Here is a 23,171-nt window from a genome sequence, read left to right on the forward strand (position 1 = left end):
CCTCCAGCTGACTGTGAAACACCAGAAATTCACTAACTCTTGGTGTCAGAGAGACAGCTTTCATTGCATCCTTTTATCCTTCCACTTTAAGCTTTTTGGCAACAATTTCTTCTCATTCTAGTTTTCATTCTATGAAAGAACTTGCACCTGTCATCTGTATTTTGATCACTCAGAGTAAATGCAATCTTCCTGAAAGATATGACAGTTTAAGTTTTATTGCCCTAAATAGGTTTTAACAGAACAAATTGTGGTAGTTTCCTAGTCTTTTGTAAAAGAGACAACCCAGATTCAGTTAATAAAAATGAAGATCCTTGTAGCTTCACAGGCAATTCTCATGGTGTGAAACATCACTTTATCTAAAGAGGTAGCAGAAGGCTTCTCTGTCCTTATATCCAGCAATGAATTGAGGCAGGGGGCGACCGATGGTGTCTGAGTGCATAATTCCAGTTTTTACTGAAGAAATATTTTTACTGGGAATCAGCAGTTAAGTACCCAGAAAGATACGAGCCTCCTTTATTCCTCAAAGCTTTTTCAGGTTTCCAAAGGGAGTAATGTAATATTCATGGATCTTTTCTGGGCAATGAATGATGTGCTCAGATTCTCAGCAGACTGACCACTCATAACAGGAACCTGGGAACTGGCCTTTTACACCAACAAGCTGGAGTCACAGATATGAGAAAGGGCTTGCTTGGAAGCTGCAGATATAGTCTGGTGGCCTTGGTGACAGTTCTTTTAACTATCATATGCAAAATTCCTGTCATTAGCCTAATGGTAGAGGGTATCTGCTCACTTAACTACTCAACAATTATACTCTCTGTTTTAATTCAGGGTCACTTGCACTAAACCAGGGGTGCACTTCTTCATTTGCCATACATAAGATAGATACAAGAAATTCCAAACTAAAACAGATCCCTCCTTTGCTGAAGGGGAAGAGCACTCACTATAAAAAGACATACCACATACTCAAAATACATCTTAAAGGAAACCAGTAAAACTTTAAACATCTTGTTTTTCAAACCCTTTACTTTCACTGGTGTCCTGGGTTCAGCTATAGCAGTCATTTTTCTCCTTCTTAGTAGCTGGTGCAGTGCTGTGTTTTTTTAACTTTCAGCCTGGGAACAACGCTGATAACACCGATGTTTTTAGTTGTTGCTAAGTAATGTTTCTTTCAACCAAGGACTTTCTCAGTCTCATGCTTTGCCAGGGAGGAGGGGAAGCCGGGAGGAAGCAGAGACAGGACACCTGACCCAAACTAGCCAAAGGGGTATTCCATACCACAGCACGTCATGCCCAGTATATAAACCGGGGGGAGTTACCCGGAAGGCCCAGATCACCGCTCGGGTCGGGCTCGGTATCGGTCGGCGGGTGGTGAGCAATTGTATCCTCTCCCCTTGTTATTTCACTAATCATTATTATCACTGGTGGTAGCAGTAGTGGTTTTGTATTATACCTTAGTTACAGGACTGCTCTTATCTCAACCCGTGGGAGTTACATTCTTCCGATTCTCCTCCCCATCCCTCCGGGAGCGGGGGGAGGAAGTGGGGGAGTGAGCGAGCGGCTGTGTGGTTCTGAGTTACCGGCTGGGCTCAAACCACGACAGTTCTTTTTGGCGCCCAACGTGGGGCATGAAAGGTTGAGATAACGACAGATCTGACCAGAGTGTGTTTAATCATATTTGTGATAAGCATTCATTGTTACTACTCGTCACAATGGTGATTATTTGGCTCTCAGACTTGTTGCGCTTGATCTCAGAGTTTCAGCATGTTGTACCTTACTTACAGCCACTATTTGCTGTTTTAGCGTTTATCGGCTGGGGGCCCTGGGCTAAGGTTCTTGTTTCACTGTACTTCCTGGTAATGACTTGTAATACAATAGACTCATTGATCATGAAACTGGTCTGGTTTTTGCTTCCAGCGTGGCCATCACCTCTATACATTGGGAGGTATATAATGAAATATTTTAGCAATTGCATATCTTTTTTTTTCTCCTCGGGGGGTAAACTTACGAAGGAAGCATTCTCTTTCACCCCCTGTTCCCCCACCAGCCTATTTGCAACAGCAGTTGAGAGTTCTGAAGGTTTTAGATGGCCTTTGAGTACCCTTGAAACCTGCCTGCTGATTGTGCTGGGGATCAGCATGTTGGCAAACATACGGAGTGTGTTTTACCCACGGCCATCCCGTCCTAGGAACATCCTATTTCGTTTAATCTCAAAAATTCAGCAGTATCAGGTTCGAATCTGGTCTAGGGTTAGACGACGATATAGGAGGACCACCAGGAGATTTTCCCTGAGGCTGGACAGTCATGAGTGGCAGGGTGTATGGGATAGTATGGGCAAGTATCTAGGCCAGTGGGCCCCTCCAGTGCTTTGGAACTTCACCACTGAACAAGTGCAACATCCGGAAAAACTAGTAAAACACTTAAACGAGGTGTGCTGTCGTCCTGGTTATACCAGAGAGGGACAAATCATGGCAACGTGCTGGGGCTTGGCCTATGCCTACAGAGCCCTGCTCAACACTATCCAGCACCTTCAAAGGGAAAAAAATGTCTCTGGATCTGATGGCAAAGCAACAGACAACGCAGCTATGCCAACTACAAGCACAGCAGCTACTCAGACCCTGACCACAACAGACAACACAGCTACTCCAAGTACAGCAGCTACATCAACCCCAGTGACAAGCACAACAGCTACTCAAACCCCAACAGCAACAGACAATATGGCTACTCCAAACACCGCAGCTACACCAACCCCAGTGACAAGCACAGTAGCTACTCAAACCCCGACAGCAACAGACAATGCAGCTGTTGGTGCTACTCAACTCCCAAGCACAACAGCTGCACCAACCCCAGCAATAGACATTGCAACCACTCCAGTCCTAGTGACAGGCACTGCAGCCGCTCCAACCACAGTGACAAACACTGCAGCTAAACCAAATGGCCAGTTTGTGACAATGTCTGTTGCCCCCGTAAGCAAAAGCAGACGAGAGGCACAAAGAGCAACCCGTGAAGTGAAGAAAGATGAAGACCCAATGCCATTACTACATGCAACAGCATCTGAACAAGAGTTACTACTACGTGGGTCAGAGGAAGAGGAAGAAGAAGAAGAGGTCACTTCTCGACCCCGGACCTCAACCGAACTGCGGAATATGCGAAAAGATTTCACCCGTCTTCCAGGGGAGCACATTGTCACCTGGTTGCTCCGATGCTGGGACAATGGGGCCGACAGTCACGAACTAGAAGGTAGGGAAGCCAAGCAGCTGGGATCACTTGCTAAGGAAGGAGGAATTGACAAAGCAATTGCAAGAGAGAAGCGAGCCCTCAGTCTTTGGAGGCAGCTCCTGGCAGCTGTGAAGGAAAGGTTTCCCTACAAAGACGATATTACGAGTCACTCAGCCAACTGGACCACGATAGAGAAAGGCATCCAGTCCCTGAGGGAATCAGCCATTATAGAGATGATCTATCATAGGCTGGATGCCAGGAACACATCCGTAGATCCAGATGAAGTCCAATGTACATGACCCATGTGGCGGAAACTTACACGGAGTGCACCATCATCATATGCCCACACATTGGCATCAGTGACCTGGAATGACGGAATATCACTAACAGTGGATTGCCTGATTCGTCAACTCCGAGAGTTCGAAGACAATCTCACCCCTTCCATCATTTCAGCTGTGGAAAAACTGTCCCAGGAGTTCAAACAATTGAGAGACGATTTATCTGATCTATCCAGCTCCCCACGCGTACCAACCCATGTCTCAGCTATTAACAGAAGGCGCCCTACTGCTCGAGAAAGAAAATATAGGAGGTACACGCCACGGGCCACCCTATGGTTTTACCTGCGGGATCACGGAGAAGACATGAGAAAGTGGGATGGAAAACCTACTTCAGCTCTGAAGCAACGGGTGCGTGAACTAAAGAGGAGAACAATGGTCAAGGATGATCCTCCCGGGAAAGCTGCTGCTCCAGTCTCTGGTGAGCAGTTTCCCAGATGGAGTGAAAGAGCTGATTTTACTCCAGCTCCTGTGATAAGGAATACTAATCCCTTTCTACAAGACAGAAGTGGAGAATTTTATGATCACTATTAGAGGGGCCCTGCCTCCAGCCAGGTGGAGGAGAGGGATAATCGGGTTTACTGGACTGTGTGGATCAGATGGCCTGGCACATCAGTCCCACAGAAGTATAAGGCTCTAGTAGATACCGGTGCACAGTGTACTCTGATGCCATCAAGGTATCAAGGGGTGAAACCCATTTATATTTCTGGAGTGACAGGAGGATCCCAAGCGTTAACTATGCTGGAAGCTGAAATCAGCCTGGCTGGGAGGAAGCGGCAAAAGCACCCCATTGTAACTGGTCCAGGGGCTCCATGCATCCTTGGCATAGACTATCTCAGGAGAGGGTACTTCAAAGACCCAAAAGGGTATAGATGGGCTTTTTGTATCGCTGCCTTGGAGACAGAGGAAATAAAGCATCTGTCCACCTTACCCGGTCTCTCAGAGGATCCTTCTGTTGTGGGGTTGCTGAAGGTCGAAGAACAACAAGTGCCAATTGCGACCACAACAGTGCACCGGCGGCAATATTGCACCAACCGAGACTCCTTGATTCCCATCCATAAGCTGATCTGCAGACTGGAGAGCCAAGGAGTGATCAGCAGGACCCACTCACCCTTTAATAGCCCCATATGGCCAGTGCAAAAGTCTAATGGAGAGTGGAGATTAACAGTAGACTATCGTGGCCTGAACGAAGTCACACCACCATTGAGTGCTGCCATACCGGACATGTTAGAACTTCAATATGAACTGGAGTCAAAGGCAGCCAAGTGGTATGCCACAATTGACATTGCCAATGCATTTTTCTCGATCCCTTTGGCAGCAGAATGCAGGCCACAGTTTGCTTTCACTTGGAGGGGCGTCCAGTACACTTGGAACCGACTGCCCCAGGGGTGGAAACACAGCCCTACCATCTGCCATGGATTGATCCAGACTGCACTGGAACAGGGGCAAGCTCCAGAACACCTGCAATACATTGATGACATCATCGTGTGGGGTGATACAGCGGAAGAAGTTTTTGAGAAAGGGAGGAAGATAATCCAAATCCTGCTGAAGGCCGGTTTTGCCATAAAACGGAATAAGGTCAAGGGACCTGCACAGGAGATTCAATTTTTGGGAATAAAATGGCAAGATGGACGCCGGCAGATCCCCACAGATGTGATCAACAAGATAACAGCAATGTCTCCACCAACTAACAAGAAAGAAACACAAGCTTTCTTAGGTGTTGTGGGGTTCTGGAGAATGCACATCCCAAATTACAGTCTGATTGTAAGCCCTCTCTACCACGTGACCCGGAAGAAGAATGATTTCGAATGGGGCCCTGAGCAACAACAAGCCTTTGAACAAATTAAATGAGAAATAGTTCATGCAGTAGCCCTTGGACCAGTCTGGGCCGGGCCAGATGTGAAAAATGTGCTCTATACCGCAGCTGGGGAGAATGGTCCTACCTGGAGCCTCTGGCAGAAAGCTCCAGGGGAGACTCGAGGTCGACCCCTTGGCTTTTGGAGTCGGGGATATAAAGGATCCGAGGCCAGCTATACTCCCACTGAAAAAGAGATACTGGCAGCCTATGAAGGGGTTCGAGCTGCCTCAGAAGTGATCGGAACTGAAGCGCAGCTCCTCCTGGCACCCCGGTTGCCTGTGCTGGGCTGGATGTTCAAAGGCAGGGCCTCCTCTACACATCATGCAACTGATGCTACATGGAGTAAGTGGGCCGCACTAATTACACAACGAGCTCGAATAGGAAATCCCAGTCGTCCAGGAATTCTAGAAGTCATCATGGACAGGCCAGAGGGCAAAGGTTTTGGGATGTCACCAGAAGAGGAGGTGACGCGTGCTGAAGAGGCCCCACCATATAATGAACTGTCAGAGAGTGAAAAGCAATATGCCTTGTTTACTGATGGGTCCTGCCATGTTGTGGGAAAGCATCGGAGATGGAAGGCAGCTGTGTGGAGTCCCCTGCGACAAGTTGCAGAAACTGCTAAAGGAGAGGGTGAATCGAGTCAGTTTGCAGAGGTGGAAGCCATCCAGCTGGCCTTGGACATTGCTGAACGAGGAAAATGGCCAGTACTTTAACTCTATACTGACTCATGGATGGTGGCAAATGCCCTGTGGGGGTGGTTGCAGCAATGGAAGCAGAGCAACTGGCAACGCAGAAGTAAACCCATCTGGGCTGCTGCATTGTGGCAAGATATCGCTGCTCGGGTGCAGAACCTGGTGGTGAAGGTACGCCACGTAGATGCTCATGTACCCAAGAGTCAGGCCACTGAGGAACACCAGAATAACCAGCAAGTGGATAAAGCTGCTAAGATTAAAGTGGCTCAGATGGACTTAGATTGGCAACATAAGGGTGAATTATTTTTAGCCCGGTGGGCCCATGACACCTCAGGCCATCAAGGCAGAGATGCAACATATAGATGGGCTCGTGATCGAGGGGTGGACTTAACGATGGACACTATTGCCCAGGTTATTCACGAATGTGAAACAGGTGCTGCAATTAAGCAAGCCAAGCGGTTAAAGCCTCTCTGGTATGGAGGACGATGGCTGAAGTACAAGTATGGAGAGGCCTGGCAGATTGACTATATCACACTCCCACCAACCTGCCAAGGCAAGTGCCATGTGCTTACCATGGTGGAAGCAACCACCGGCTGGCTGGAAACATACGCTGTGTCCCACGCCACTGCCCGGAACACTATCCTGGGCCTTGAGAAACAAGTTTTGTGGTGACACGGCACCCCAGAGAGAATTGAGTCAGACAATGGGACTCATTTCCGGAACAACCTCATAGACACTTGGGCCAAAGAGCATGGCATTGAGTGGGTATATCACATCCCCTACCATGCACCAGCCTCTGGGAAAATCGAATGGTACAATGGGCTGTTAAAAACTACACTGAGAGCAATGGGTGGTGGGACTTTCAAACACTGGGATACACATTTACCAAAAGCCACCTGGTTGGTCAACACTAGAGGATCTGCCAACAGGGCTGGCCCAGCCCAATCAGAACTTTTACGTACTGTAGAGGGGGATAAAGTTCCTGTGTTGCACATAAAGAGTTTGTTGGGGAAGACAGTCTGGGTTATTCCTGCTTCGGGTAAAGGCAAACCCACTCGTGGGGTTGCTTTTGCTCAGGGACCTGGATATACTTGGTGGGTAATGCAGGAAGATGGGGAAGTCCGATGTGTACCTCAAGGGGATTTGATTTTGGAGGAAAACAGCCAATGAACTCAATTGTACGCTGTTGCCTGCTCTATAACACTTTTATAGCCCACCAGCTAGATATCTTCAGGTCGCCAGCAATTGACCCTGACTTCCCTCCGATCATCACCTCAACAAAGAATGAATTTTGAGGAAACCAGACGAGCTCAGCAGTGACCAGATGAGTTTGGCGGTATCATCAGCAGGCAACAACCCAACACTACATACCGTCCCTCCTGCCCTGAAAGACTATTACAAGAAATGGAGCCTGACATCATGGACTGGATGAGTTCAGCAATTTTACAGGGATTGGTCCATGGACTAAGGAATGATATCTTTCTCTGTGTGTGGGTGTGGGTATATATATATGTGTATATATGGGACAGGGGTGATGGTGTGTTGAGAGATGTGGGATCTGAGCATGACGTGAATGGTATGGAACAAGGGGTGGATACTGTCCTGGGTTCAGCTATAGCAGTCATTTTTCTCCTTCTTAGTAGCTGGTGCAGTGCTGTGTTTTTTTAGCTTTCAGCCTGGGAACAACGCTGATAACACCGATGTTTTTAGTTGTTGCTAAGTAATGTTTATTCCAACCAAGGACTTTCTCAGTCTCATGCTTTGCCAGGGAGGAGGGGAAGCCGGGAGGAAGCAGAGACAGGACACTTGACCCAAACTAGCCAAAGGGGTATTCCATACCACAGCACGTCATGCCCAGTATATAAACCGGGGGGAGTTACCCGGAAGGCCCAGATCACTGCTCGGGTCGGGCTGGGTATCGGTCGGCGGGTGGTGAGCAATTGTATCCTCTCCCCTTGTTATTTCACTAATCATTATTATCACTGGTGGTAGCAGTAGTGGTTTTGTGTTATACCTTAGTTGCGGGACTGCTCTTATCTCAACCCGTGGGAGTTACATTCTTCCAATTCTCCTCCCCATCCCTCCGGGAGCGGGGGGAGGAAGTGGGGGAGTGAGCGAGCGGCTGTGTGGTTCTGAGTTACTGGCTGGGCTCAAACCATGACAACTGGTTTGGCAGCCTCTTGGCCAATTTTGTGCCTAGATATAATAATGTGTTTGCTTATTCATTTTTGATTTAATCCATCGGCTCCTGTCATTTGTAATATATTGTGAATATTCCTTGCCAGAACTTCAAATGAACAAAAGAATATGTTCCCAATTGCCCTACTCCTACATTTTGCATGGCTTTGTTTCACCTGGCCAGTAATTATAAAACAGAAGACAGAATTTCTATAGATTTCAGACAAAAAAGAAAGGAGAACTATGGGCGTGAGTGACAAAAAGTGACTTACACTTCTATTTGTATAGTCAACCACTATAACTATTCCAGATAAATCTTTCTCAGACATATGAAAACAGATCTACAGCAGTAAGACTGGTCTTTTGATTTTAAGCTTCATTTTAAATGTACCTATGGTTTGATGGGAGTCTCTGAGCTGCTCTAACTGAGCTGCTCAGTTAGGAAGGCTTTAGACAAAAACCTGTGTGACTGAGGTGTGGTAAAAAGATAAACTGAGTCCACGCAGAAATAGTATCAATACAAAACACACAGCAAATAATATAACAACCTGGAAACCACGCAACATACTTTGCAGAAGAGCATGCCTGGTTTTATTTCAAGGAATCACCACTACAGCAGTTCAGCCTGTCCTTGGGTGTCGTTGCACTCTGAGCGGTGGGGGACAAGTGCCGCCATACAAACTGCTATCCCTGAGGTTTAAATTCAGGCCTAACTTTGAGTCACAGATGTGAACCTCATTGTGTAGTTTTGTTTCTAAGCACCTGGCAGTTAAAATCTCTCTTAAATACCTGGGAATGATAAAGGTGTAAACTATTACCTCATGGAAATGGCAGCCGCACTTCCCTTGCAGGAATTCTTTGTAACGTCCCATGGTGATGACAAAGGTGTCAACAACTTCATAGCCGAATTTTTTTGCTGTATCCAGAATAACCAAGTTTTCATTCCACAGGTTTTGCATTTCTGCCTGCATTCCAGATAAAATATTGCACTGTCATATCAGAAGGACTGTTTAAAAGTTACTGTATTCTGCCATGGAAATGAATAGCAAGACTGCATTTCGAGTAAAGCAATTATGGAATCATAGGATCATAGAATGGTTTGGGTTGGAAAGGAACTTAAGATCTCATCTAGTTCCAACCCTCCTGCCATAGGCAGGGATGCCTCACACTAGACCAGGTCACTCAAGGCTCTGTCCAACCTGGCCTTGAACACTGCCAGGGATGGAGTGTCACAATGTCTTTGGGCAGCCTGTTCCAGTGCCTCACCACTCTCGCAGTAAAGAACTTCTTCCTTATATCTAATCTAAATCTCGCCTGTTTAAGTTTAAACCCATTACCCCTTGTCTTGTCACTACAGCGATGAAAAGTCCCTCTCCAGCATCCTTATAGGTCCCCTTCAGATACTGGAAGGCTGCTATGAGGTCTCCACGCAGCCTTCTCTTCTCCAGGCTGAACAGCCCCGATTTTCAAAGCCTGTCTTCTTATGGGAGGTGCTCCAGCCCCCTTATCATCCTCGTAGCCCTCCTCTGGACTTGCTCCAACAGCTCCATGTCCTTCTTATGTTATACTCCAGACATGAATTACTATAAATTCACTCTTGAAAATAGCTATTACTCCAAGGCTGCTGTAGATTTTTGCAGGAATTATAATTACTTTTCAGTAGTTGTGCAGCTTCTTTCATAGGAAGATTTCAATGATGTTTATAATTATTGCATATCTGCTTTCAATATGTACTTAGTTAATGTGAGGTGTAATTCAGAAAAAAAAATCCAATTATAAAGCTGTCTGTAATGAATGGTGAAATTGTTCCCGTAAAGAAAAATTCATCTTCAAATGAAAGTCATTGAGACTGTCACTTAAAAATGAGTATAAGGTCATGGGCATCTTAAAAGTGGTTACACTGAGGAACAGATCGTTATTTCTAAAGATACTGCAGGAAGGCCAGGAATAGAAAAATGTTAGCCATAAATTTGGCAAAAAGTGGTGGATTTGACATTGCAGACAGAAGGGCTTTAAGAGTAGCTGGCGTAATCCAGAAGTCCAGAGCACCCAAACCACATGGGTAATTTGGCATATGATTCCAATGTTGAAAGGGAAGAGAATGTCGGTTATGCTGGTCAATGCAGTTGATTTCTGGAGTTTCATAAATTTACTGGGTGAGAAACAGAAAAAGGTAAACCTGGGAAACCTTTAATACTCCTTCTATCCTTGCCTCGCCTTCCTTTGATCAAAGTTCTGCTTCTTCTTCCTAGGACTGAACTGTGCTGAAAGCCATGGGAGGAGCCAACACATTTCTTCATGTTGATGCCAACAATTTCCCTACTGTATCCTAATTTGGTCATCCAGATAAATTAAGGAAATTGTTGGAATCAATAAGAAGACATTCAGTAGAGACAAGGCAGATAGTACTAACTTAAACAGAAAGAATGGGTAAAATCTGACAGGGCAGTCTCCATAGCAAAAAGAAAGGTGAGAGTAGCAGTTAAGTCCTACAACAGCATGTTATGGTTGCAAAAAGATCTGGGCGCCAGCCCCCAGTGTGATAGGAGTGCTGTACATAAACTATGAAAGCAAATAATTTTCTCTTTTCAACACCTGTGGATAGCTGGAGCATTACACACAGCTCTGGCAGGCATCATTTACCCCATTCTGCCCTCCAGCACTTCCCAGCCCTGTATCATCCACATATTTGATATGGATGGTTCAACAGAGAACCACCATTCAAATTGTAAATAAAAATATTGAACTGAATGAGTTAGTTACACAGCGCATTGAAATGGGCCCATCTGTTACTCTGAGAGTCTTGGATATGATTTAAACTGACTGTGACATCCCATTGACATACAAATAACAGACTAGATTCACCAGTACATTCTGACTGCTCTGTAATGATCTGGTTTCACAGGCTGGTTAAGATGGATTTATGGATAGCTGTGCAATGCAGCCAGAACAGTGAATCTGATCCAGCAGTAAAAATGGAGGAAGCCTGAGGAGGGCCTGTTCTCGATGTGGTATGAGGAGCAATCTGCCCATCCCCAGCTTGATTTCTCACCCTCGGCAGCAGGCTTAACACTGGAGCTTCTTCCGGTTCTTGGGATGGCTGATGGAGCATGGCTATTCGAACAGCGCTCTGATTGCAGTGGAATCCATGAAATATGGCAAATTGGTCTGAATCCATATTATCAAGCAGTTTGAGCAAATACAAACATTAATCTTTCTTTGATCCACTTAAAGCTTACTCAGCAGAGGTTGTAACATATTTTGACCAGACAGTAAAATTATTGCTGAAATGTCAAGTCTTCCATGAAAATGCACTCTCAATATACTGTAGCTTACCTGTGATAGAGAATGTATTCCATCCACTGGGAGGTGAAAGCCCATCCCTATGGATTTGATAATTACCAGGATATTTGATAGATTTTCCCTGTTTGGCAAATTAAAAAAAAAAAGGACACAGATTTTACTTAACAGACACATCAAAAGACACTGCATTTTAGTGTCTTTTTCACTGAGTTTTTCAAAGTCACTTAAGTGCATATGCATGAGAAAACAAATGAAATGGCTGTATTTTAAATTTTTTGTTAAGTTGGTTTTTGTAATTTGTTATATCAAGACTTGGAATAACACCAAGTACACAGCATTACCTGATCAACACCTTTTGGATAATTCGCAGGTGATTGGAATTAAGCCACTGAACGCCACCTACAACTAATACGGTCTGGTCTGTGTTCTCCAGGGGACGTGATCTGAAACCCAGAAAGGAAAAACAACACATGTTGCCTTAAAACAGATGGCAAACATTTTAACTGCATTGCATTGCATTTCAGTGAACTGTATCTGGCATCCTGATCAGAGGCCTGATGTCATTTTCTACTATTTTTCAACCACACAATACGGCCTGCACATGTTATGTTTAATTGTTTACTGAGTTTAATTGTAAAATCTGTTAAACACATTTGTGACTAGAATGAGAATACAAACAAGCTAGCAAGAGAGTTTGTACAGTACCTCTGCAGCAGTTGTTCTAGGGCTTTTTCAAAAGTCGGTCTCTGGTGTGAGTTCATCCAAAACTGGGGGTAGTAGGAGTAACTGATGAATGTTTTCCCCCCATTGATATTATGGTAACATTTAACATCATGAGTCTTTTGCCATTCCTGAAGAGTCTTATTCACTCTTTCTATTAGATAGTACATCATCCCTCTGTTAGTTGAGTCACCTATAAAGAGAATCTTTGGATGGAAAAAAGATAGGATTTAGAAGTTGTACACTCCAAACCTCAAAAGCCAAGAAAAGAATACAGATAGTCTGGAGGTCTTTTAAACCCTTCTCATAATGTTCAAGAAATATCTCTGTGAGCTGCCAGTCCTTCAGCCATGACATCTCAATATCAAAGTTCTCCTTTAGCAAAAACTGTGTGATCTGATTAACAAAAAGTTATATTTCAAAGATTAAAAGTACAGGTTATAGATGGCTATAGCTGCACAGCCCTGCATTTTTCATACTTGTTGATCATTTCTATCGCTTAAGTTTACTTTCAGCTGCTAATATGGAGCCTCTGATGGTTGCCTGCAGCTTCCTGCTTTCTTTCCTCCAGTTTTTTATGTGGTTTGTTCCTACACAGCACATTTTCACTAATATCTGTCTTCCATAAATGTGATTCACCAGAATTTACACCAAAGTAACATACACACACACACACACACACACACAGAGCTGCTGCCTTTTTTGTAGAGAGATGGTCTTTCTGCACTTTCAGAGGGGGAAATAAAGGGGGTTATTTTGGTGGAAGATATGAATAGAGTCCTGGCATGTGTGATGTGACCACCAGGAAGCATTGTGGCCTGAAGGAGGTTAGAAGTGCTGTTAGGAAGACAGAAGTACTTCAAGTATAGCAGACTTCACTGGGCTTCTCTGAACCTGCAAATGAATAAAGAAGTCAGATTTGGGCTTGCTCCTACTCATTCTGTAGACTCCCCTGAGAAACCAAACATCTCTGTAGGTGGAGACCACAGAATTTAATGTATGGGATTTTTAATGTAATTTTCCTATTTTTAGTGGATAGAACTAGCATTTCCTCCTGCTGAAGAGAATATGTAAGCAATAACAAGAATCCAAAGGGAAGAGAACCCAGGTTCATTGTGGTTTGCCAATGAAACTGTGTGTGTAATCAGTTATTTCCACAGTCACCTCAACCAGAAATCCACATAGAGGAGCATAAATGTGAAACTGGGAGTCAGAAACCCCACAGAGCTATAACACAATAACAGCCCTGTTCTCTGTGCAGCAGTATGCAACTTCTCCTACCTCTGGCACTCAGGGTAGTTGGCACCCTGTAAGCTGGGTTTTGTTGTTTGGTATTTTAGTTTGATTTGGGGCTTGATGCTTTACCACTTCCACCTTGAATATTTAGTTATGCAAATAAAATTCAGACTGCACAAGATTACATGTTTAAGAATACATTTCCAAAGCTTCTCTTAGAGATTTTATGTGGTAAAAGCATCTTGGACTCCTCTCATCTAATACCTCTTTATTTATCTATTATCTTCAGGAATGTCAGTTTTAGGAACTGGTTCCAGTTCCCACTATAAACCTATTCTGATTAAAAGTAAGCCACAACAGTATACCAATGATGGTTCCCAGAGAACGGAAGCAGTTTCAGATGAACATACTCTGATCTGGTGGCAGGGTCAAGAACAGGCACGACAATGGCTTGAACTTCCCATGCCTTGCTCATTGTGGGCTGCAGAAAAGCCCTTGATAGGTTACTTATGGTAGTAAACAAATTAAAACAAGCACTGAGCATGTAGAGGTCCTTTTACCTCCTGTCCTGGACCTCTTAAAGCTGCTTCACAGAGTAAATTCTTAAACAGCTGCTGTTCATGCTTGTGCTGCACAAACACTTCTCTCACATGTAAGGGGATTTCCAACTCTTTTCACGTTGTATCAGAAGAAACCTTTTTAAACCAAGCATAACATGACTCACAGAAGCCAGGGATTCTTGGACCCTTGGAAGGACTGGTTTGATACTCATTCACTCTTTCCCTCTCTGACAGATGTAAACATGCACACAATTATTTACAATTAGGAAGATAGTCCACGGTTATGATATGCCCTAATTCTGAAGTAGGTTAACTTGAGGTTTTAAACAATTCTTTTAACTTGCAAAATCTCTTAATCTCTCCAGTCTGTCTACATCCATGTCTCTTTAATCTCCATTTTGTAAATCCATCACTGTATTATCTAAATGTATATCTATTTAAAAAGCAGTTCTCAGATATTAGCAGGCAAGGATATCATTAACTTGCAATGTGGGTGAGAACACTGCTGTAAAAACACAAGACATCATTAGCAGAATAACAAACAGGCTCTACTAGGTTATACACATAAAGCAGTTGGCAGAACATCCTAGATTGATTCTCTTCTACTTGTAGTAACATATGATACCATTTTGTTATGATTGCACATAGGGATTTCTAATTGCAAAGGAGCATTTCAGCTACTAATTACACTGATTTGGCAGATGTGCATTTTTATCTTACTCTTCATTCTACCATGACTAAGATTCTGATAGATATTTTTCTCCTGCTAACTGTATTTGGTCTAATCTCATCTACTACTGATTTCAAATAGCAGAACACCCTTCATGGGAAAAAAGAAGAGAAGAATCATAGCCAAGACCAATGAACATGATGCACAGATGTTTTGTTTTGCCAACACTGTGCATTCTACAGCAATTTAAGTATGAAGCATCATACTAAATATTTTCAAAGTCTTGAACATTGCAGAGCATCAAAGGCTGAGATTGACCCATTAGTCTCCCATTTTTTTCATTATGCTAAAATTAGAGCAAAACATTCCTCCTTCAACACACACTCAATTTACACTATTAAATATGTTGTAGGGCTTTGTAATTTCTACACCTGCACAGCCGCACACACATAAGCAGTGGACCTATGAATGAGTTTTCAAGTCTGCCCTGGGACACCTAGCTGGCCAGGTCTGCAGATGGGAAGTCACTATATGCAATCATTTAGAAAACCAGTTCCAGGAGAGACAAGTTAGGTATGATCACATCTTAAAGTAGCAGATCTAGTCTATAGATACCATGATGCTGGGCATCATGTGAAAATATCAGGTGGGGCTTAGAATAGTACCATAGTACTACTGTTGTTTTTCTGATATTCTGAGAACATGTAGGGGGTGACAGGAGCCAGAGCAGATTCTCTTAGAGCAGTCAGTATAACTGGAAGAAACAGATAACTGTTAGGGCCCACACATACTTCTTCAAGTATTATCAGAAGACTGATGAGATCGCACACAGCCCTGAGTCTCAGAACATCTCCATTTTTACTCTTAAGTGAGCTTGTTATGAGGAGGTCAGGAAACTAGATCAGACAGCTAACATTATTTGAGTGCCTGAGTGTCCATCTGAGAATGTATACTTATTCCTAGGAGAAGGTGCAGCTGAGCAGGATGAGTCAGGAATGTGATAGATGGCAACATCACATTGGTGAGGAATACAGATTGTTTCACTAGGGAAATTAACCTGAACACACAGAAACAGCTCTGCTAAGAGAATAGTCAAGACAAGTAAGTGGGGAAGAGAGAAATGAGACAAAGTGGACTTGTGGTTGTACAGAAATCCAGATTAAAAGTGTAGGTCATGCTCAAAGATGTCAGTCAATTGTAGCAACCATGTTAGATTTCAGTCAAGAAGTCTTTGACTGTTCAAATAGGTATGAGCCACACTGGGACTGTATCATTGGAATCAAGCAAATTCATTTAACTCCAGCTACGTCTTTTACCGTGAAATAACAGTATTGCTGAAAGATATGTAAAATTAAAACTAGGACTGCAGTATGTGAAACCTATGGTCTCCATCCTCTAGCTCTGATGGAGAGTTCTGAAGTCTGGTTTTGATCGTCATAGGACAGTATCACCAATCACATTCTGGAGTCTGTGTGTGCTGGGATTTTGAGGGAATGCTCTCTCATAGGTCTAGAGAAGACAGAAAGATAGGCATGCACTCCTTGCAATCCAATGCACCCCAAGATGGTGGATGCATAGTACATCACCAGCAAGTCTGCACACTCAGAGCATCCATTCATTAAGACCTTGTCTGCATCTAACAATCTGCTTCTAACTATTCATTCAGCCATGCTGTGAGACAGAGACATGCAAATCTTGGAAAAATGAACAAATCCTTCTTTTTCTTCCCCCTAAAATAACGAGGTGGAAAAGAGGACATTTGTAGGTAATCCCACCTGCTTTTCAAACTGCCCTTCTGCAGAGCTGACCAAGCACATTTTGTTGTTTAGGCCATAAGAAAGCATCTTTCAAAGTCCAGCTTTTATAAGTCAGCTTCATTTTCAGCAAATGCTTGGAAGACTCAAAAGCTAAAATAAATGGTGGTTAGCCTCAGGAAGAAAACTTAGATCCTTCGACTAACCCAAGAGCTTCAATGAATTAGAATAATTATTCAATGTAATTGAATGTGTGGTAGCTATGGCCACATTTATTTCTATACAGTTGAATAAACTTCCTGTAGTTGTGTGTGCCATGTGGTATTTAATATTATTTGAACCAAGGGCTCTAGAGAAGATTCTGTATTTAGCTCTATGACAATAATGAGCAAAATGATGACTCAGGTCTGTAGAATATGCCATATCTCATTCTCTTTACAGTTCTGGCACAAGGCTTAGTCATGTACTGTTCAGGTCAATGGGGCATTTGTCTGCAGAATGACTAAAGGATCAGATGTACATCAAGTTATAATTTTACCAGACAAAGAACAACACTTTCACGCAGACAGATGTTTTCAGTGTCTTCTGTTGCAAACGTTTTGTGTGAAAAATTCCATTATAGCTTAAAGGCTTTAAAAGATTGTGTAAGCATAGTGGAATTCACTTCTTAACCAGACCTATCATTATAAATTAACCACACTTAGGAAATTTAAACACCTGTAAGTCCAAAACACTACTTAACTCTAAAATATTATTAAGAAATTATAAGTTAAAATTCCTGTTTTAACAGCTGAATTTTAAGTACTTCAGCAAATATTGCCTTTTCATATTTCCTGTTCTTACTTACACATGACTCAATGGTACTTTATTATAAGACTAAACTCTGAGTAGTATTTCTCAATGATAAGCAAAATATATACTCCCCCTGCTATTGAGGCTAGCTTTCTATATGCTGCTAATTGGACAAATAATTATCTGTTAGAACCCCTTTCTCTTGACCCAATTTTTAGATTTCTTGTACAAAAACCAAAGTATTATATCTTAATAGAATTGCACAAATATTACAGCAAAAACTCATTAACCACAATTACAGAGGATTTTGCTGAGCCAATATAATACAGATATAATATTTTTATTATTATTGCCAATTTCTTTGATTCAATTAGGACATACATGTGGAGTTCCCTAAGAACAACACAGCCTGCATCTCATTACCCTTAGTTAAAAATGGAAGAGAAAAAAGACTGCAGATACTGGAAGTGGACTGAATGAAAATCTAGTTAGCCAGAACCACCTTAGTCTCAACACTTCAAAATTTTCCTGTTTACTGTGTCTAAAATGCAAACATATGACTGACTAGTCTTGCTAACACATCATAAAGCAAAGTAAGGCCTCATAAACTGCTTTCATGGATGTATATCCTTTCTCATGTCTCCACCAATCTGGGTGTTACTGTTTCACTACAGGTGGTCTTACATTTTTATGAAGTAGTGTCCTGGTTTCAGCTGGGACAGAGTTAGTTTTCTTCCTAGCAGCTGGCATAGTGCTGTGTTTGGATTTAGGATGAGAATAAGGTTGACAACACACAGATGTTTTAGTTGTTGCTGAGCAGGGCTTACTTACCCTGATCAAGGAATTTTCAGCTTCTCACACGACAGCATCAGCGAGCAGGCTGGGGGTGCACAAGAAGTTGGGAGGGGACACAGCCGAGACAACTGACCCCGACTGACCCAAGGGATATTTCATACCATATGCTGTTCTGCCGAACAAGAAAACTGGCTGAGGCGGCCAGCGGCCCGCTGCTGAGGGACTGGCTGGGCACCAGTCAGGCAGTGGTGAGCAATTAACCGCAATGTGCAGCACTTGTTTTGTATAGTCCTTTATCAATATTATTATTTTCCTTCATTTTCTGTCCTATTAAACTGTCTTCATCTCAGTTTTGAAAAAGAGTTTTACTTTTTTTCCAGTTCTCCTCTCCCCATCCCACTGGGGGGCGAATGAGTGAAGATCTGCATGGTGTTTAGCTGCCTGATAGGTTAAACCACTATGCACGGAAATGACTTAGCTCAAACACAGTTTTATATGCACTCAAACTAAAATAGCAGTTAATGATGCTGTGAAATCAGTTGGAAGTCATAGCCAAGGAAAATGAATTTCTGTTATAGAGAAAGGGGATAATAATTTTGGAGATGAGATCTTGAAAACATATCTATTTTAATATTAGACATGAAAGCAGCCTGGAGTTAGAAAACAAATCAGAAAGCATTTTTGAGGGCTTATTTATGATGCAGCTAGGAAAGAAGCGCTCTGTTTGGGTGACCATAAACATTTCAGAAACATTGACAAATGCACAGAAGAAATTAATGAGCAAGAGACATATTTGAATGCTATGTTTTACTGTTGTAACATGAGAAAAACAGAAAGACTGAACTTACAGATACAGTTGATCTTACATGTGCTGCATTTCATTAAAAGCAGAAAGACAAGCAGGTGGTTTTTTTGGGTTTTTTTTCTTTCTTTTGTTTGGTTTTTTTTTTTTTTTTAAATAAAAAACTAATAGGGGAGCACAAGAAAGCAGCCTGCAGTTACCATAGCTGGAATTTGACAGTGGCATAAAGATTAACACCTGCTATTTAAAAGAAAAGACATAATCACAGATACTTATGTTGCTTATAATATCTTCTCATGATGTTTTTAATCGTAAGAAGTAAAGCCAGCAGATCAAAATCCTGAAGCTAAATTATTTTTTTTTTCCAGGACAAAACCCCAGAGACTTCAGCCTAGTGAATCGCAAATGTCACTGCTTGCTTTACTTGTGATTCCTGGTGAAATCTTGCAGGACCCTCAATTTTTTATGAAGGCACTCAGTAGTGAAATTCAGTCATTACAGAAGGCTGTTAGTGTTTTGATGGAAGGTATGATGTCATTTGATCCAAAGACACCACAGACATATATGTTTTTGCTCTTCCGACGAAGGATTAGTAATTATGTGGGGTGTATGGAGGTTTTGTTGCCTTCATTCAGAATAAACTTTGAGCAAGAATTCAGATGTAGATCATGATAGATCTCTCCTTTGTAAAGAATTTTGAACTCCAGAGACCAGTTCCACAAGCTGAATATTCAAAACATAATGGCATACTAAAAAACCCCACAATACGGAAGCGCGCAGGTTAGTTGAGCCCATTTTGAGACGTGGACACATGAGAGAGTTCTGTTGTTCTGAGCTAACTCTAGCAAATGACAATATAAATAAAACAGCATTCATTCTAGATCACCTCAGTGTCCTCACTTGGGTTGAGAATTTGTGCCCTTATGTTTTGTACTCACACTTGTTTTGCAATCTGCTTACATTTCCAGTATTGAAACCTTCTGCTTATTTTATTATGGAAACTATGATGTTATTAATTTGAGAAGTCAGTGATCTCTGCAGTGCTTAAAGACAAGATATATAATGGTTTGAAACTAAGATGGTTACCAAAATTTCTTGTGTAATAAAAATTTATTTGTTCACAGGAATTATATCTTGATGGCTACTCAATAGCTCCCTTATCAAAGCCCACCTTGCTTAAACATATATAATAGCATTCAATACAACCGACAGGCAAAAGTCTTTCAGTGAGCACCTGAAAATACTGTCTCTACTACATGGCTCAGGCTGTGTAAAGTGCTTCTAAAGTTTGCCTTAATCGCAGGCAGAATTAGGACCTTATCACCCAAGCAGAGGACTATTTTTACTCATCTAACTTGGGCACAAACAAATTCTCTCTTAGTTCTTAAGCTCTACTGACACAAGGTTGTTGCTCCAGGCTCTACATTTATTTATTTGGTGAAAGAAGCAAAAATCCTATTGAAAAATGCCACAAAAAGTTAAAACCATTGCAAAACGATAACAGAAATAACATCAGAGGGAAAGATATAGGGGAAATATACCAAAAGGGAAACACGTGTTAGAGTGATGACTTTAAAAGAATAATCCAGTTAAATGGATACCTGTGCAAAGGTAACAGGAGTAATTTAGCAGATTTCTACAGAGCAGTGAAGTTTATAAAGTGTAGGAAGGTTAGAAAGTTCTAGGAAGAAAATTAACTCTATCCCAGCCAAAACCAGAACATCAGAAAATGACGGAAGATTTTGCAAAAGATGCAGAAAGGGAAACAAGTGCAATTAGTTTTACAGAGATTTTTCTCACATGAAGTTAATATAGGTTACATAGGATCTGGCTCTCATCTGACACTGGAATAGATCAGTGACCTCAGAGATTAGAATTTGAATCAAGAAATCAAGCTTACAAACATTAATTTAATATACTTGGTTTCAATGGACCCTTAACAAACACTGTTCTGTTTTTCACACTGGTGAGTGGTCAGACTCAGGAGGTGGGAATGTCAGCAAAATCCCCCCAGCAATACGCTGCCAATCTGCTTCCACAGTGGCATATTGTTCCTCTGCTATCCTTCAATTGTCTGACCAAAGGGTGTTTGCTTATTGAAGCAGCCTGACATCTATGGAAATTAAAACCAAAGCAAAGCTATCGAATTCTTCTATATTTTTTGCTGTGGTCAATCCATAAGTGGTTGTTTTGTACACAAGGAGCAGATCAAGCATCTCCTCTGTCAAATAAACCTATGTTTTTTTTAGAAAAATGTTAGGAGAAACCCACAGCTCTATGGTAATAGAGAAAACCACAGGCAGAAATAAAACCAAATGGCAATGCAGGACTTTGTGCAAGAAAACAAATGACCAGAAAAGGAGGAAATGTTAATTGGAAGACTTATTTTTGCATTTGTCTATATGAAAATGCTCTCAGATTTTATAAAAATGCCACTTTTAGTTACCGGTTTCTTACCTAGACAATACATTATAAAAATTTTTATAACAATTAATTACTTACTTTCTGGATACTGGTATCCTCAGTAAGGTACCTGAGCCTCAGATCAGAGTCCTGTTTCAACAGTTTTACAGTCATAGCATGCTTATTAAGGAGACCTTGTATTTCCAAGCAATCACCTTAGAAGCTTCACTACAAGAAAAGAATGTGCAAGAAGAGTTGGTAAGATTAGTGTGCACAAGCAATGCCATGCATTAGGTATGCAGCAGAAGAAACCCAACTTGCACATCAAGTGTGAGACAAACTATGACAACAGTGCAAAGCCATCCTCCATTTACAGACTTTATATACTCACTACAGGTCTGTTAACCATGTACTCCGTAGGTCTTGAAGCTCCACTGGTGTGACCTAAGCTCCTATGCGAAATCGCAGCAGAAAACTGTGTCTGCATATGAGTCTAAACTATAGATAATGGTTGTTCTTTGACCCTGTGGATTTTCCATCCATATCTTTTTCCATTTATAATAAAAAGGGATTTTCTTACACATCAATCAAAAAAGTGGTTTTAAAGCTTCAGGACACTAAATACCTAGGTAAATAAAACCAAACTAAAATGTAAAATCTGTTACATACCCTTCTGCCCTCCATGCAGCGCTGGAGCTCGCGCTTGGCTGGCACAGCATATTGGCAGCCATGAGGCTGCCATGTTATTTCTCTCCAGTCACAGGTCCTGTTGTCAGAGCAGCTGAGGCAAGGGACAATCCACTGCCCTGGAAAACAGCAACGGGATGTCAGCACCTCCTCTGCATTTTTGTGAGTAGCTTTATTATACAGTAAGCAAGATATTTTTGAGCATTTTGTCATGGGAGTTTTCCCTAAATTAAATGCCCCCCAACCCTTTGAAGAAACTTTCCTTCCTGTACTATGCCCTGTTCATTTAGCTAGGGTGGGAGTTTTCTCTTTCCCTGAAAGAGCTGCGAAGGCTCAAATTTGACAGTTGCTTGTGGGTACATTTCTCAGTTCATGTTGCCTTTCTCGTGGCAGCTTGTCCTTTCTCCACAGAAGGGATACGAGAAAGGGAAAGGAGGTTGAGGAGGCTGAGGCCAAAAAGAAAATATTCATATTCAGAAGTGCCAAAAGACACAATTCATTCTCATCTACAATTAAACATCTAAAATTTGAGTGGCTGGTTGAAGCTAGACTTTGAGAGCCCCTTGATAGAAAAATGAAGCAAGAGAGACAATGACTTTCCCTCAAAAATATTGATTTCCTTAATTTGTGAGAATTCAGAGGACTGTCCCAGACTACATGTATACATTTCAGAAGGTGAAAGTGAGGTCAGGTGAATAACCTATGTGATTTATTAGAGCCTGCATCCTATTTTTAAAAAAATATTTTTCAGATTAGGAGCATAAAGTGAAATTACCAAAAAACAGTGGGATTTAGACATCTCCTACCCAAGGTCAAATGGTTTTGTTATTTTAGTTTTCTAAAGCTATTAATTTCCAAAATCCTACTGGAAATTTGAGGGATTTAACTTCTGAAGGAAGACAGAAAACTTCTGAGTTACCTTTTATTTTTAGATCAACACAAGGAACACTTTTTCTAGCCTATACAAGTGCACCTTCCTGACAATATCTCCCAGTGCCTATGTAGCCCTGCCAGCAAAACCTGCTTTTGCTCTGATACAAGGAAGAGCGCAGAGGCCCCCAGGTCCCTGTGCCAATGCTATCAGGCCTCCCTAGCACAGCCAGGTTTCTCACTGCAGCCTAGCAAATGGCTCCAAAAGTGAATGTTTGCAGAGTAGACCTGGCCTTAGAG

At 42.2% G+C, this 23,171-nt stretch overlaps 1 protein-coding gene across 1 annotated transcript in view; it reads right to left on the reverse strand.

Moving 5' to 3' along the window:
- Positions 1 to 23,171, reverse strand: part of CPED1 (cadherin like and PC-esterase domain containing 1) — a 163,452-nt gene that overhangs the window by 7,143 nt on the left and 133,138 nt on the right. The window contains exons 19-23 of the mRNA XM_030479743.1: positions 21,984 to 22,120; positions 12,288 to 12,508; positions 11,924 to 12,025; positions 11,616 to 11,703; positions 9,098 to 9,244 (exon numbers count right to left, since the gene is read on the reverse strand). Coding sequence (XP_030335603.1) covers positions 9,098 to 9,244; positions 11,616 to 11,703; positions 11,924 to 12,025; positions 12,288 to 12,508; positions 21,984 to 22,120 — 695 coding nt within the window. The remainder of the gene's footprint in view (positions 1 to 9,097; positions 9,245 to 11,615; positions 11,704 to 11,923; positions 12,026 to 12,287; positions 12,509 to 21,983; positions 22,121 to 23,171) is intronic.

The sequence above is a fragment of the Strigops habroptila genome, chromosome 3 (genome assembly GCF_004027225.2).
Source record: "Strigops habroptila isolate Jane chromosome 3, bStrHab1.2.pri, whole genome shotgun sequence".
Taxonomy (NCBI): Eukaryota; Metazoa; Chordata; class Aves; order Psittaciformes; family Psittacidae; genus Strigops; species Strigops habroptila.